The sequence below is a fragment of the Schistocerca serialis genome, chromosome 9, assembly GCF_023864345.2.
Source record: "Schistocerca serialis cubense isolate TAMUIC-IGC-003099 chromosome 9, iqSchSeri2.2, whole genome shotgun sequence".
Taxonomy (NCBI): Eukaryota; Metazoa; Arthropoda; class Insecta; order Orthoptera; family Acrididae; genus Schistocerca; species Schistocerca serialis.
Genome location: NC_064646.1, coordinates 349,901,311 through 349,915,746, shown reverse-complemented (window position 1 = coordinate 349,915,746; position 14,436 = coordinate 349,901,311). Strand labels below are relative to the sequence as shown.

At 39.6% G+C, this 14,436-nt stretch overlaps 1 protein-coding gene across 2 annotated transcripts in view; it reads right to left on the bottom strand.

Moving 5' to 3' along the window:
• LOC126418486 (peregrin) overlaps nt 1-13,734 on the bottom strand; it is a 259,171-nt gene extending 245,437 nt beyond the window's left edge. For both annotated transcript variants that reach the window (XM_050085261.1, XM_050085262.1), the window contains exons 1-2: nt 13,351-13,734; nt 13,056-13,273 (exon numbers count right to left, since the gene is read on the bottom strand). In XM_050085261.1, the coding sequence (XP_049941218.1) occupies nt 13,056-13,273; nt 13,351-13,528 (396 nt within the window). In that variant the 5' untranslated portion in view covers nt 13,529-13,734. The remainder of the gene's footprint in view (nt 1-13,055; nt 13,274-13,350) is intronic.
• Nucleotides 13,735-14,436: the final 702 nt, after the last annotated feature.

The following is a 14,436-nucleotide window of genomic DNA, read 5'->3' as shown; positions in this document are numbered from 1 at the left end:
ATTATACAAGGTGTGATTGGAAAGTTTTAAGAATGGATCCACTAATGCTTACTGGTTTGGCAGGCAGGTACACAGAGGGTGGGGAGTGAGTCATTGCCTTGTTCTTGAACGCCCTCTGACAGTAAACTACGTTTCCTTTACTCAGTTCATTGTGGCAGATGATTGAGTTCGTGTCTGTTAGGGCTTGTTGCTGCATTCTGTCTGCATGAAAACGAACGTAAAAACGAAGCAACGAGTTTGTGTAACATTTTGTTTTAAAACCAGGAAATCAACTTCTGAGACTTACAAACTATTAAAAACAGCTTTTGGAGATAATTGTATGAGCCAGTCAAATGTTTTTATCAGGGTCAACAGTTTTAAAAATGGCTGCAAATCATTTGGAGATGAACTACGGTCCGGCCATCCTTCCACGTTAGGAGCGAATGAAAATGTCGTGAAAGCTTGTGACTTAGTGCGCTCTAATCGAAGACTTACAATTAGACAGATGGCTGATGAGCTTAATTTAAGTTTCTATGTAGTTCAGTCAATTTTAACTGAAGGTCTGAAAATGCGTCGAGTGTCCGCAATATTCATTCCAAAAGTGTTGTCCAGTGACCAGAGACAATACTGACTTGAAGTGTGCCAAGAATTGATTAATTGGACAAAAACTGATCCAGATTTGTTAAATAGGGTAATTTCTGAAGACGAATCATGGGTATATGGATATTATCCTGAAACCAGGTTCACCATGACCAAAAAAAGCATGGTAAAGTTGGTCGAAGGTGAAGACAATGTTGGTGACATTTTTCCGATTCTACCATTACTGTGCTTCGTAAATTTACTCCTGGGCGACAGACAATTAACCAGAAATACTACAAATGTGTCCTTCAACGTTTGCACGAAAAGGTGTGGAAGAAAAAGCCTGCATTGTGAAAAGACAGGAGTTGGGTGCTACACCATGACAATGCTCCAGCTAATCGTGCCTTCTCCATCATTTATTTTGACCAAATTCATAATCCCTGTGCTTCCACAACTGCCATATTCCCCCGATTTGGCCTCTGCAGACTACTACCTGTTTCCTAAACTGAAATTTTCACAGAAAGGGAAGCAATTTGACTCGACTGAAGACATCCAGGCAAAGACGGAGAGCGTCCTAACCACACTCCAGAAAAAAAATTCCAGGAATTTTTTCAAAAGTGGAAACACCGTTGGCGTTGGTGTGTTCAGTCAGAAAGGGACTATTTTGAAGGAGATGCTTCACAGTAGCATGTACGTAACACCATTGTACAATTACAAGCCCATTCTTAAAACTTTCCAATCACACCTTGTAAATTGTTTGGTATATTATTTGGCCATTGTACTTATGAAAGGTGCAATCAGAATGGGCAATATTTCCCTGTGCAAAATTTTTTTTTAAGTTAGGCTTATCCAAACTCCAAGTAAAAAAAAAAAATTGACACTTAAATATTTAAAATGTTTGCTGCCGTTGAGTAAATGTAATGCACTATCAATATTTCTGAGTCAAAGTAATTACATTTTATAGCAAGTGGGAAAACAATTTTTGATTTTGTTCAAGCATTTTATAACAAATTTAGATATAGAAATGCATGCTCGCTTATGCACTTTTCTGTTAGTTATTTCTCACAAATTTGTACTTTGTTCGTCTTGACTTTATTTCTTCCCAGTGTTCCGTGAATTGGTATTTCCTACATGGGTTCAGGGTTTGAAATGTAAGGCAAAGAGCTTCTAAACTTTGCTAGACAATTGATTTATTGCCGAGTGCTTTTTTTTTACCTGGGTTTATATTTCAACTACTTGAAGCCGCAGCTCTTGGCTGATACAGATCAACACAGTAGCTAGTTACCGTAGATGTTTTATCTTTTCCTGTGATTTTCCTTGTAGTATATTTCTTAAATTTTGTGCATGTTTTTCTGTTTAAGAGGGTTAATCTCACAGTCTGTAGCACAATTTTCATTTCTTCTCAACAACCAATTACATAGCTCATTACGACATCATCGTCCATTGGTAACACATCAGAAGAGCAGAAAGTTGCATATCTAGGATTCTGTCTACTTTTCCAGTTTACTTCTTCAGCTAATGTTGCTAGGATAGGTAGGACGTGTGGATGCTGTTTGCAGGTACAGGAGGAGATGGTTACAGTTTGCAAAGAGCTGAATGCGCTTTTGGCTACGGTCAGTCACCTTCATGCTGCTGCCTTATGGATTAGTCGTGGCGGAGAATGGCATCACATGGGCCACCTCAGGTGACGATTGATTCGCCCACGAGTTCTGCTTCCAAGGCACATCCTAGTGTACCTAACGTGATGGATCTGTCCTTACAGCAGGTTTAATAACGAAATTCAGCAAATGTTAACAAAGCAGATGCTACTGCACTTTCAGTTCAAAACTGAACGCACATGACAACAAGCAAAGGTTACTAGATATTTGTGTGTCTGTGAGAAGATTTACTACGTATGAAGCATACAATAACTACCACCATTACACCCTATCAAAAGAATGGCAGAGAACCTGAGAAAATTCTGGTTCTATGTAAAATCGCAATGGGGGGTGCAAGACTTCCATCCACTTACTTGTTGATGAGTCCAGTGCGAAAGTTGTAGATATCAAAAGGAAATTTTGAATTTCACATTCAAAAAATTGTTCATGCTGGAGAATTGTACAAACATACTGTCATTTGACCACTGATCACGAATTCGTGGCTTTTAGAAACAACTGAAAGATTTGAAGGCAAATAAGTCAACAGGACTGCATGGGATGCCCCTTCAGTTTTATAAAGAGTGCTGTACAGTACTAGCCCCTTACCTAGCTTGCATTTATTGTGAATCTTTTGCCCAGCGCAAAGTCCCAAGCAACTGAAAAGCTCAGGTGGCTCCTGTATATAAGAAGAATAAAAAAACAGACCTGCAAAATTACCGACAGATATCTCTAACATTGGTTTACAGCAGAATTCTTGAACATATTCTCAGTTCGAATATCACACATTTTCATGAGACTGAAATCTTATATCCTACATCAGCATGGCTTTAGAAATCATTGCTCATGCAAAATTCAGCTTGCTGCTTTTTTTGCATGATGTACTGTAAACTATGGCTGAAATGAAGGGCAATAGGCAGATTATGTATTTATAGATTTCCAGAAATCATCTGACACTGTGCCCCACTGCAATCTGGTAATAAAGGTATGAGCATACGGAATCGGTTCACAGATATGAGAGTGGCTTGAAGACAATTATTAAGTTACAGAACCCTGTATGTTGTGCTAGATGGCGAGTGTTTATCAGAGCGAAAGGTATAGTCAGCAGTGCCGCAGACAAGTGTGATGGGACCGCTATTGTTCTCTATACACATAAATGATTTGGCAGAGAGGATGGGCAACAATCAGTGGTCGTTTGTTGATGATTCCGTGGTGTACAGTAAAGCTTCAAATCTGAGTAGTTGGAGAAGGATACAAGATGACTTAGGCAAAATTTCTACATGGTGTGATGAATAGCAGCTAGTTCTAAATGTAGAAAAATATATGTTAATGCGAATGAGCAGGAAAATCAAACTCTAATGTTCAGGTACAGCATTAGTAGTGTCCCACTTGACACAGTCACACCTCTTGATACCTGAATGTTATGTTGCAAAGCAATATGAAATGGAATGAGTATGCGAGGACTGTGACAGGGAAGGCGAATGGTTGATTTCGGTTTATTGGGAGAATTTTAGGAAAGTGTGGTTCACCTGTAAAGGAGACTGCATATAGGAAACTAGTGTGACCTACTCTTGAGTACTGCTCGAGTCTTTGGGATCCACAGCACGCCATATTAAAGGAAGACATTGATGCAATTCAGACGAGATCTGCTAGATTTGTTACTGGTAGGTTCAAAAAACAAGCAAGTGTTGCACAGATGCTTTGGGAACTCATATGGGAATCCCTGGAGCAAAGGCAGCGTTCTTTTCAAGAAACATTGCTGAGAAAATTTAGAGAACAGGCATTTTGAAGCAGACTGCAGAACGATTCTGTTGCCTCCAACATACACTGTGTGTAAGGACAACAATAATACGAGAAACTAAGGCTCATACAGAGGGATATAAAAAGACATTTTTCCCTCACTCTATTTGCAAGTGGAACTGGAAAGGAATTGACTGGTAGTGGTAAAAAACACTCTCCACAATGCGCCGTACAGTGGCTGACAGAGTATGTACCAGGCCTACCGGTATGAAATGAGCGTTTTTTTGTGAAAATGAAACACTAATTTTGAATTGAAAAGTAAAAACATTTTATTCAAAGTACTGACCATTGCTTTCTATACATTTTGACCACCTTTCAGGCAATTTGTGGACACCACACCAATAGAAATGTTTGTCTTTTGAAGCGACCCAATCAGACACCCAATCTTCGACTTCTTCGTAGGAATCGAACTGTTCCTCAGTCAATGCGTGTCCCATTGATGAAAACAAATGGTAGTCGGAAGGTGCCAAGTCCGGTGAATACGGTGGGTGGGGTAGCAGCTCCCATTCAAGTGTTTTGATTGTATCCTGAACCAGTTTTGCTTTGTGTGCAGGTGAATTGTCATGTAAAGAAATTACTTTGCCCTGTCTTCTGGCCCATTTTGGTCTTTTTTCGATCAATGCATAGTTCAAATTGATCATTTGTTGTCTGTAGCAATTAGTATTTACAGTTTCACCGGGTTTTAGAAGCTCATGATACACCACACCTTTCTGATCCCACCAAACACAGAGCGCTGTCTTCTTGCCGAATCAATCTTGTTTTGCAGTTGATGGTTGTCCCGGATTAACCTACGATTTTTCCCGTTTAGGATTCTTAAAATAAATCCATTTTTCATCGCCAGTAACAATTTGAAGAAAAATCGATTTTCTTTCATTTCTTTGAAGCAAAATTTGACAAATGGTTTTTCAGTTTTCCATCTGTCTTTCATTCAATTCATGTGGCACCCATTTTCCACACTTTTGGATATTTCCCATAGCTTTCAAACAGTCAGAAATTGTTTGTTGTGCAAAATTTAGCATTGCTGCCATTTGCTTCTGACTCAAAGTATCATCTTCATCCAATATTGCTTGCAATTCGGCATCTTCGAACATTTTTGGTGATCTTCCACGTTCTTCATTTCTTACATCAAAATCATTATTTCCGAACCGTTGAAACCATCTTTTGCATGTTGCTTCTGATACAGCATGATCACCATATGCCTCGACAAGCATTCAATCCGACTCTGGAGCACTATTTTTTCAAATGAAAATGAAAAATTAATGCTTTCCGCAAATCATCACTTTCTGGTACAAAATTCGACATTGTTAACACGATGAAAACATATGATGGTGTTTGTTCCATGAGTTGATGTATACTAAATATCTTTGACATATGTCATACCAACCACACAAAAAAAATTAAGGTTTGTTCACAACAAATGTTCCCTATCAACACATTTGTATCTTAACGCTCATTTCATACTGGTACACCTGGTATATGGATGTACTCCACGGCAAGTCTACTAAAAAAGATTCACACTGTAAGCCTACAATGCATTTCTGAAAAGAGATCATTTGTTTTGCCACTTGCTTCTCAATGAACTTGGGTAGCCAGGCTGAATTTGCATGTCGACAAGGATGATCCAACAACAGCAGCACTTGGGAAATAGAAACTGCACACCAATCACCTGATGATAGCCATTTGAAAGCGTATGACTGACCAAGAGGTGTCAAAGGAACTGTTTCATCTAGCAGTCATGACACACACACACACACACACACACACACACACACACACACACCGAGTGTCGTACATACTAGAGTATAACTCCTTCGCAATGAATGTGACGTACCACAGCTACTTGAGGACCAAGATATTTCTGCAATAACTCAGCTAGATTTCTAACAATCGTGAAGCATTTTTCCACTTTTCTTAGACACAATCTTCTTGTCTGTTTTTACAGTCCATTCATCCGATCCTTTCACTACTGCATTCCCTCACTTACACCGTATATAATAAAATCTTCAAGCCACACACACAACCCTAAGCACGATGATTTATGTGCAAGTTCAGGTGTGTTAATAACAAACGAAAGAGAGCTGAAAACAGTGTTGCCAACATGCTCAGATTATACTAGAAATTAAATGGTAAATATGGCACACACTTTACACACAAAAAATTGCCCACTGTAATTGCACCAATGAATAACACAATAACCAAATAATATACTGTAAAATAGTCATAAAATTTGTGATGAGGAAGCCACATAAATAATTTGTAAAAACTCTTAAAAATGCGATTTTTAAAATTTTTATTGATCAATACTTACAAAATACAGATAGCTGGAGCAGAGACGACATTGTTACTGGTTAGACCAGTTGTACGTGGTGATGTAAAAGAAAAATTGGCATTCTGTGATTTTGTAAACTAAAAAGAAATTTTTAAAGGTTAGTTACAAATTGTAAATTTAGGTTTTTACTTCTTAAATTTGTTAGTCTCTCTCTCTCTCTCTCTCTGAAAATTTCGCCCGGCAAGTGCATCCGGCAGAAAAAGGATGTTAAAGAGTGGAAATCTGGCAACACTGTAACCACTTGCATGGTAACTTCCTGTCAGCACATATTTGTCATGATGTACAGTTGGTGCAGTGGATAGAGGAGGTCGATGGTTTGATCCTGGGTTAAGGCATATGTTTTTTATTTGATAAATGTACTCCTGGTGGTATGGTATCTGGCACCTTAATCATCAGAAGCGATTGCAGTGGGTCCTCTAGAGAACATTTGCACTTACATACTATAATCATAGAAATGGAAAACTGGTCAGCTTTGAAAGAAGCCCTTTCCACGTCGTGGGCGTGAATTTATTCGCACCACTTCTCCCACTAGATGTGAAACCTGTTTCCTTTGTACCCTCCTCCAACAGTCCCATTCATTATTACGAACTATTATTCTTGCCTTGTACAGGTCCATTACATTTTGTTAGGCCCTTACGTTACCAGCAGGACTAGCAATGTGCTTTGCAAATAACGTCCAAACTTGGGTACTATTTACATGTGTTATCACCATGGTCCCACTAATTATGCCTTTCAACACTGAGTCTGGTAACCGCATACTGTCTAGTACATACACTATGTAATCAAAAGTATCCAGACACCCCCGAAAACACACATTTTTCACATTAGGTGCATTGTGCTGCCACCTACACCATATCAGCAACCTCAATAGTCATTAGACATAGTGAGAGCAGAATGGGGCACTCCGCGAAACTCACCGACTTCGAATGTGTTCAGGTGATTGGGTGTCACTTGTGTCATCCATGTGTACGCAAGATTTCCACACTCCTAAAAATCCCTAGGTCCACTATTTCTATGTGATAGTGGAGTTGAAACATGAAGGGACACGTACAGCACAAAAGTATACAGGCTGACCTCGTCTGTTGACTGCCAGAGACCCCCAACAGTTAAAGTGGGTCGTAATGTGTAATAGGCAGACATCTATCCAGAACATCACACAGGAATTCCAAACTGCATCAGGATCCACTGCAAGTACTATGACAGTTAGGCGGGAGATGAGGAAACTTGAATTTCGTGGTCGAGCGGCGGCTTATAAGCCACACATCATGCCGGTAAATGCCAAACGACACCTCGCTTGGTCAAGGTGCGTAAACATTGGGCAACTGAACAGTGGAAAAGCATTGTATGGAGTGGCGAATCATAGTACACAATGTGATGATCCAATGACAGGGTGTGGGTATGGTGAATGCCAGGTGAACGTCAGTCATCTACCAGTGTGTGTGGTGGCAACAGTAAAATTCGGAGGCAGTGGAGTTATGGTGTGGTCGTGTTTTTCATGGAGGGGGCTTGTACCCCTTGTTGTTGTGTGTGGCACTATCACAGCACAGGCCTATGTTGATGTTTTAAGCACCTTCTTGCTTCCCACTGTTGAAGAGCAATTCAGGGATAGCTATTGCATCTTTCAACATGATCGAGCACCTGTTCGTAATACACGGCCTGTGGCTGAGTGGTTACATGACAGTAACATCCCTGTAATGGACTGGCCTGCACAGAGGCCTGACCTGGATCCTACAGAACACCCTTGGGATGTTTTGGAACGCCGACTTCGTGCCAGGCCTCGGTGACCTACTTAGATACCTCTCCTGAGTGCAGCACTCCATGAAGAATGGGCTGCCATTCCCCAAGAAACCTTCCAGAAACTGATTGAATGTATGCCTGTGAGAGTGGAAGCTGTCATCAAGGCTAAGGGTGGGCCAACACCATATTGAATTCCAGCATTACCAATGGAGGGTGCCACAAACTTGTACATCATTTTCACCCAGGTGCCCGGATACTTTTGATCACATAGTGTATCTCAATGCATTATTATTATTATTATTATTATTATTATTCTGTCGATGAGACTGTGGAAACATCGTGCCTATTACCATAAGGGAAACAGTGTAATTCGAAACCAAACATTTCACAATTAGCAGTGTTGGGATGAATCATGCACAACAATATCTGTCGGAGGGATAATACGCATTAGGTGAAACAGTGCACAGTACTGATGGCATTTTTATACTGTATGCGCTGTCCACCAGACAGGGACTAGTTGCAAGCGGAGTAATGCGCTGATGACTGACTCCAATGTACACGTGTACACATATCTAATTTTCTCATTATAAACTTCTAAACCAGTGCAGCAGACGTATGGCATACACAAATGATGAATACGTGGATATGCTTCTGGTCCTTGGTACATTTGATAACCAGGCTGGTGTTGCCGCTCATGAACATGGTGCTAGATATCTTTGGCAACGCCATCCAGGTAAAAATGTGTTTCGTAATCTGGAGCTGCGTCTTTGAGAGTCAGGTTCCCTCTTTCCATCATCATGTGACAGAGGTCGCCCATGGACTCGCTGCACTCAAGCTACTGACTAAGCTATTCTTGATGTCATGCACCAAGAAGCAGCTCAGCAAATTACATGTAGCGTAGCAAGGCAGCTGCGTGTCTTGCAACACACAGTTGTTAATGTGCTGCACGAGCATGGGCTGCACCCCTGTCCTTATGCTTTCACACCAACATCTGCATCCTGCAGATCGCTATTAGTGGATGCAATTCTGTGAATGGTTCCAACAACAGGAAACCAAGAATGACTTCATGAAAACTGTAATATGGTTGAATGAAGCAGCATTTACTTGCGAGGGTGTCTTAAATATGCACAATGTCCACCATTGGTTTGAGGTTAATCCGCACATCACCCGCGACCATAAATATCAAGTTCACTTTGGTATAAACGTCTGGGCTGGAATATTGAGCGACACGTGTTTGGACTCTTACATGTTGCCTGACCGGTTGACTGCACAAAGGCATCATGCATTCCTCTCAAACTACCTGCCGTGTCGCTGGAAGACGTTCCACTACATGTTTAGTGGAGGATATGGTTCCAATATAATGGTGCACCTCAACACTCTGGAATTAATGTGCAACAGTATTTGGATAGAACATTTCAGGGAAATGGCCCACATGTGGAGGCCCAGTTGTATACCACATTCACCTGACCTAAATCGCCTGGATTTCTTCCTGTTGGGACACCTGAAGGAGCACACGTAGTCTACTCCACCCATGAATGTGGAAGAATTGGTTGCACGTGTTCACGCTGCTCTTGTTACTGTGGACGTAGCTTTGCTGTGAAGGGTCCAGAGCTGTATGATCTGGTGGGTTGTGCAATGCTTGGACGTGCAGGGATGTCACTCTGAGCATCTGTTGTTCTGAGGATAACATAATCTGTTGTGAAGGTCATGTGGTCATCAATATGGACATTATTATTGTCACTGATTTGTAATGTGCGGCATCTGAGCGCTCATTTTACATGTAGTATAAATGACAAGTACATGTTGTGTTACTGTATTGTGCTATCATCTTTAGCAACTCGAAATTGACATTGTCTTTGTAGTTATTCTGTCCTATGACAGGTCATTCGTTTCAACCGTCTATTTCTTATTTGCCTAACCACGTCTTGTTATGTTCAGTGTTACAAAATGTTGTAAATTTAAGATATGTGCGACCTAAGAAACATTGTATATTACAGTATGAAATGTCAGAATGAAATCAGCACATAAAAGAAATGTGTCCCAACCCAGGATCGAACCCTTGACCTCCTGCATGCTAACCCAAAACTCTATCCACTGCACCAACTGCATAGCATGACTAATACATGGTGACAGACTTATTACCATACATGTGGTTACAGTGTTACCAGACTGCCACTCTTTTAACATCCTTTTTCTGCCGGATGTACTCACCGGCCGAAATTTTGTGAGAGACTCTTTTATCGATGGTGTGTGAGGAGTCGTGCTGTGAAGCCCGAGTGTGCGAATTTCGCTTCACCCTGTATATATAGGCGCGTGCGCGCATGCACACATGCACTGCCTTGTCTTCCTTTAATCAGACATAGTGGGGATTTCAAACGACCAAAGCAGTACTCAAGAATGGATCACACTTGTGTTCTACACTCAAGTTTCCTTTATAGATGAGCTACTGTTTCCATTAATCAATATGATTGTGTCAAGCATCACACAACTAATACTGTATTCAAATATTGCAGGATTGTTTCTCCTACTCATCTGCATTAACTTACATTTCATACATTTAGAGCAAGCGGCCATTTATCACACCAAAGGAAAGTTCTATATAAATCACTCTGTAACCTTCTACAGTCATTCAACAATGATACTTTCCTGTATATCACTGTGCTATCGGCAATCACAAATTACAATGCCCCTATCCGTCAGATCATTTATCACAACAGCTGTCCTACTATGCTTCCCTGGAGCACTCCTGACTGTACACTTGTCTCTTAACCAATTACTTAAGGAATCTTTAAGAGACTCACATATCTGAGAACCGATTCTGTATGTTTTCTCCTTCATTAACAGTTTGCTATGTATCAAATGCTTTCCAGAAACCTAGGAATATGGCTGCCAGTTGCCTTCATTCATGGTTTGCTGGATACCTTGTGAGAACAGGACAAACTCAGATTCACACAAGCATTGCTTTCCAGACCTGTGCTGGTTTGTGGGTATAAGCTTTTCTGTAATTTATCGTATTCAAACTGTGAATACATTCAAGAATTATAAATCATACTTATGTAAAGGATATTGGCCTGTTATTTTGAAAGTTCGTACTTCTACCCTTTTATACAGGAGTCACCTGTGCTTTTTTCCAGATAGGTGTAATGTAGGTTGAGGTGACAGACAGAAGTACAGCACAGACTGAGTGCTAGGTTAGATTGGAAGGTTATAGCTTGGTTGTGATTTGGAGAAGTATTCTTTAGGCTTTAATATATGTATGTCATCAGTTTGTCAGTACAGAATTGCATTGTTTATTAATTCCAGAAATATCTGAAAGTAGGGATATTGGCCATGGTCATAAATATAGGCCTATGCAGAGAATGTGCAATGCACGGAAAACTAAATAATGATGATAAATAGTAGTGATCCATTCACTGGGTTTGCCAACTCACAAGCCAAATATAACTTTTCAACCAAACCTAGGCATAGGTCTTTACATAAGTCTGTAACCCACAATTCCATTAAAAAAAGTATAAGTCTATCATAAAACACACTCTATACTACAGTTCCTGCCAATGGATCACCGTCTCTAATGACCCATGTAGTCTAGCAAACAACACAATCTAAGTCAACACTGACGACATATTATTAAAAAAATATAGAACATACACACAAAACAAAAAGCTCTCCAACAGACCATCTATGTAACATAGATCACTCTTCAAAGAATTATGCCTACGAATGGCCTGTATTGTTTACTAGACCCAATATTACTTGAACTATATTTGCATACAACAGAAGAATCACAACATAAAATTAGGAGTCAGCTGAACCTACCAATAGTGGCATTAGTTGTGGGTAATGATGATGCCTTGAAAGAGGAAGAGGAGGGGGAGGAGTGAGGGGGTGGATGGAGGGTTGGGGAAACCACTGAACGTTATATCACAGAAAGCTATACTTCTTGTTACAATGTGTATTTTACACATACTGGGTTTTAATGAGTGGTTCATGTCTGCCATTTCGATGACATCAAGAATCAATATTTCAAAATCAGTTATGTTAAGAAATGGCACAGCAGCAAACCAGAAACAATTCTTGAAATCTCACTTTACATTCTGAATGGAAAAAACAAAAAAAATTCTACACACAGATGATGTGTACGAAGAATGACCACTGAACTTTGCATCCCTGGCCAGACCTAACATTTTTCCTATTTGTTTTCTATAGCATTATGACACATGTAAAATAACCTCTTTGACCTCAAATGAATGCTTCCGAACCTCATTCGGTCTTCAATATATTATACCATTTACCAACTGCCAATGTGTTAAGAAATATACAACAAGTATTGTGGTGACAACAGGGTCGCAAATATATACATTCAGCTGGAATCTTGTGATTTCTTCCTGTCCCATATTAATAAATAAAAGTTAACAGGTGGCCATCCAAGCCACTTCTCTTTGTCAACAGTGAATCAAATGGCAATAACTTACAGAAGTCATACATGAAGCCAGAATTCATTACATAAGCACTGAACAAAGTATGAGATCCAGAATAAAATGCTGCTGTTTTAGAATATTTTCTGTACTGTGAACCAAATACGAGTTAAAACTGCTCAAGACAAAATTATTTTATTTTAGATTCAATTTCTCCAATCTGATGTCATATTAAAGGTTATCTTGAGCAGCCGACTTCAATCAAACACTGGTTACAAAGTGCACCACTGGGAATCTTGCCCAAGTGTAACAAGACAAAAAAATGTAATTAAGTATATGACAAAAGGAAAATACGGCAAACGTAATCGACGATTAAGTTCATAAAATAAAATTCTAAACGTAGAACAATGAAAGCTCATAAATCGCTTTCCAACGGCAAACGACAATGAGCAGCTTCATGTCTCCTTTTGGAAGTTGACATCTTCGGGTGGTTCAATGACAATGAGATGGCTCAATCTCCCTCATTATGCATTCTATAGCAATAGCTTAAACAATGCTTGGCAGAATGTAAAAACTTCTCACCATATCTTCATTATTTCCAAATGTTTCTTCGTATTCCTCCTTCGATAAAATCGGTAGTGGTTCATGGATACTAACTCTACTAATTTTTCCGTCGACCTCAAATTCAACCATTTTTTGAGCTTCTGCATATGTGAGGCCCTCTCTTGTTGGAGTGGTGAGCAAATCTGACGTTGCTGTTGGAGTACGAGTGATATGAGATCCCCGGCTTTTTTTCCTTCCTGCAACAAAAACGAACTTCATTACCAGCTCAAAAAAAAACGTAATTTCTGTGTAAATTTTGATAAAACTGAATTACCAGTAGGTATGGAAGTCTGCGGCGATGAAGCATTATGGTCGAAATTCACCAAATGGTACTGCAAACCACAAAGACTTTTGTAAACTCTACCACATTCAGGAAGAGGACATTCATAAGGTGGTTGTTTGGAAGTTCGTAACTTCCTACAAAATTCCAACACATCGAAATCGAGACCCATGGTACTGACATATAACAACAAACAAAATAAAAGAAAGCACCAAATTGCAATCCCGGTGTGGTGAAATGATTATCGATTAGAACAACACGTCTTTATTTTTGTTTGTCATTACTGTTTTTAAATCTCTAACGAACAAATAACATAAACAAACAACTCATTGCTATCAAAATTCCCGTCTCCCATCACAGGCACCAACACCCCGCCATGTTTTGTTTTAGCATCAAACAAAATCGATAACCATTTCCAAAGATTTCATGGGAACAGCTACTTTACATCTTCCCAGTTCACACAAGTATTTAAGAATTGTACATGCATCCCCGCACGAGTATTATTTTAGTGTCCTGAATAATGCGTCATTACAGGTTCAGTCAACAAAGCATCTGGCGTGTGTTCTTGTATTAGAGTGTAATTCTGGGTTTCTTGCGCAATTATAGTATTTCTAATTTTTTTTATCGCGTCAGTATAAATGGTATTTGAAATTTCTTGTCTTGTTGAAGAAGAACCGTGCCAGATGTGTACGTTGAGTCACACTCCGACACACAGAACAATTACATTTGTGCTTTGGTTTCGTAGGTTTATAGTTGCTGGGGACTTAATTAACTAATTGTGTTAACGAAAATTTTCATTTCATTCTTTGTTGTTGTTCTATGCAGTCAGATTGCATAATAATACTAGTCAGGGCCACCGTTTACGAGACTTGCGTAATCGGACATACAGCTACTAAAAATATTTGCATTTTATTTAATTAAGCCCCCATGCACGTGGCGACCCTGCCAGGATCGTCCCTTGGAATTCTTCTGATTGTAAAAATAGTAGACAGTAGTATTGTTGTAGTAATTTGTAGTTAGTAATTGTAGTCTATTTTGCATGTGTAAATTCTGCTAATGGTATTTCCCAAAATTTGAATT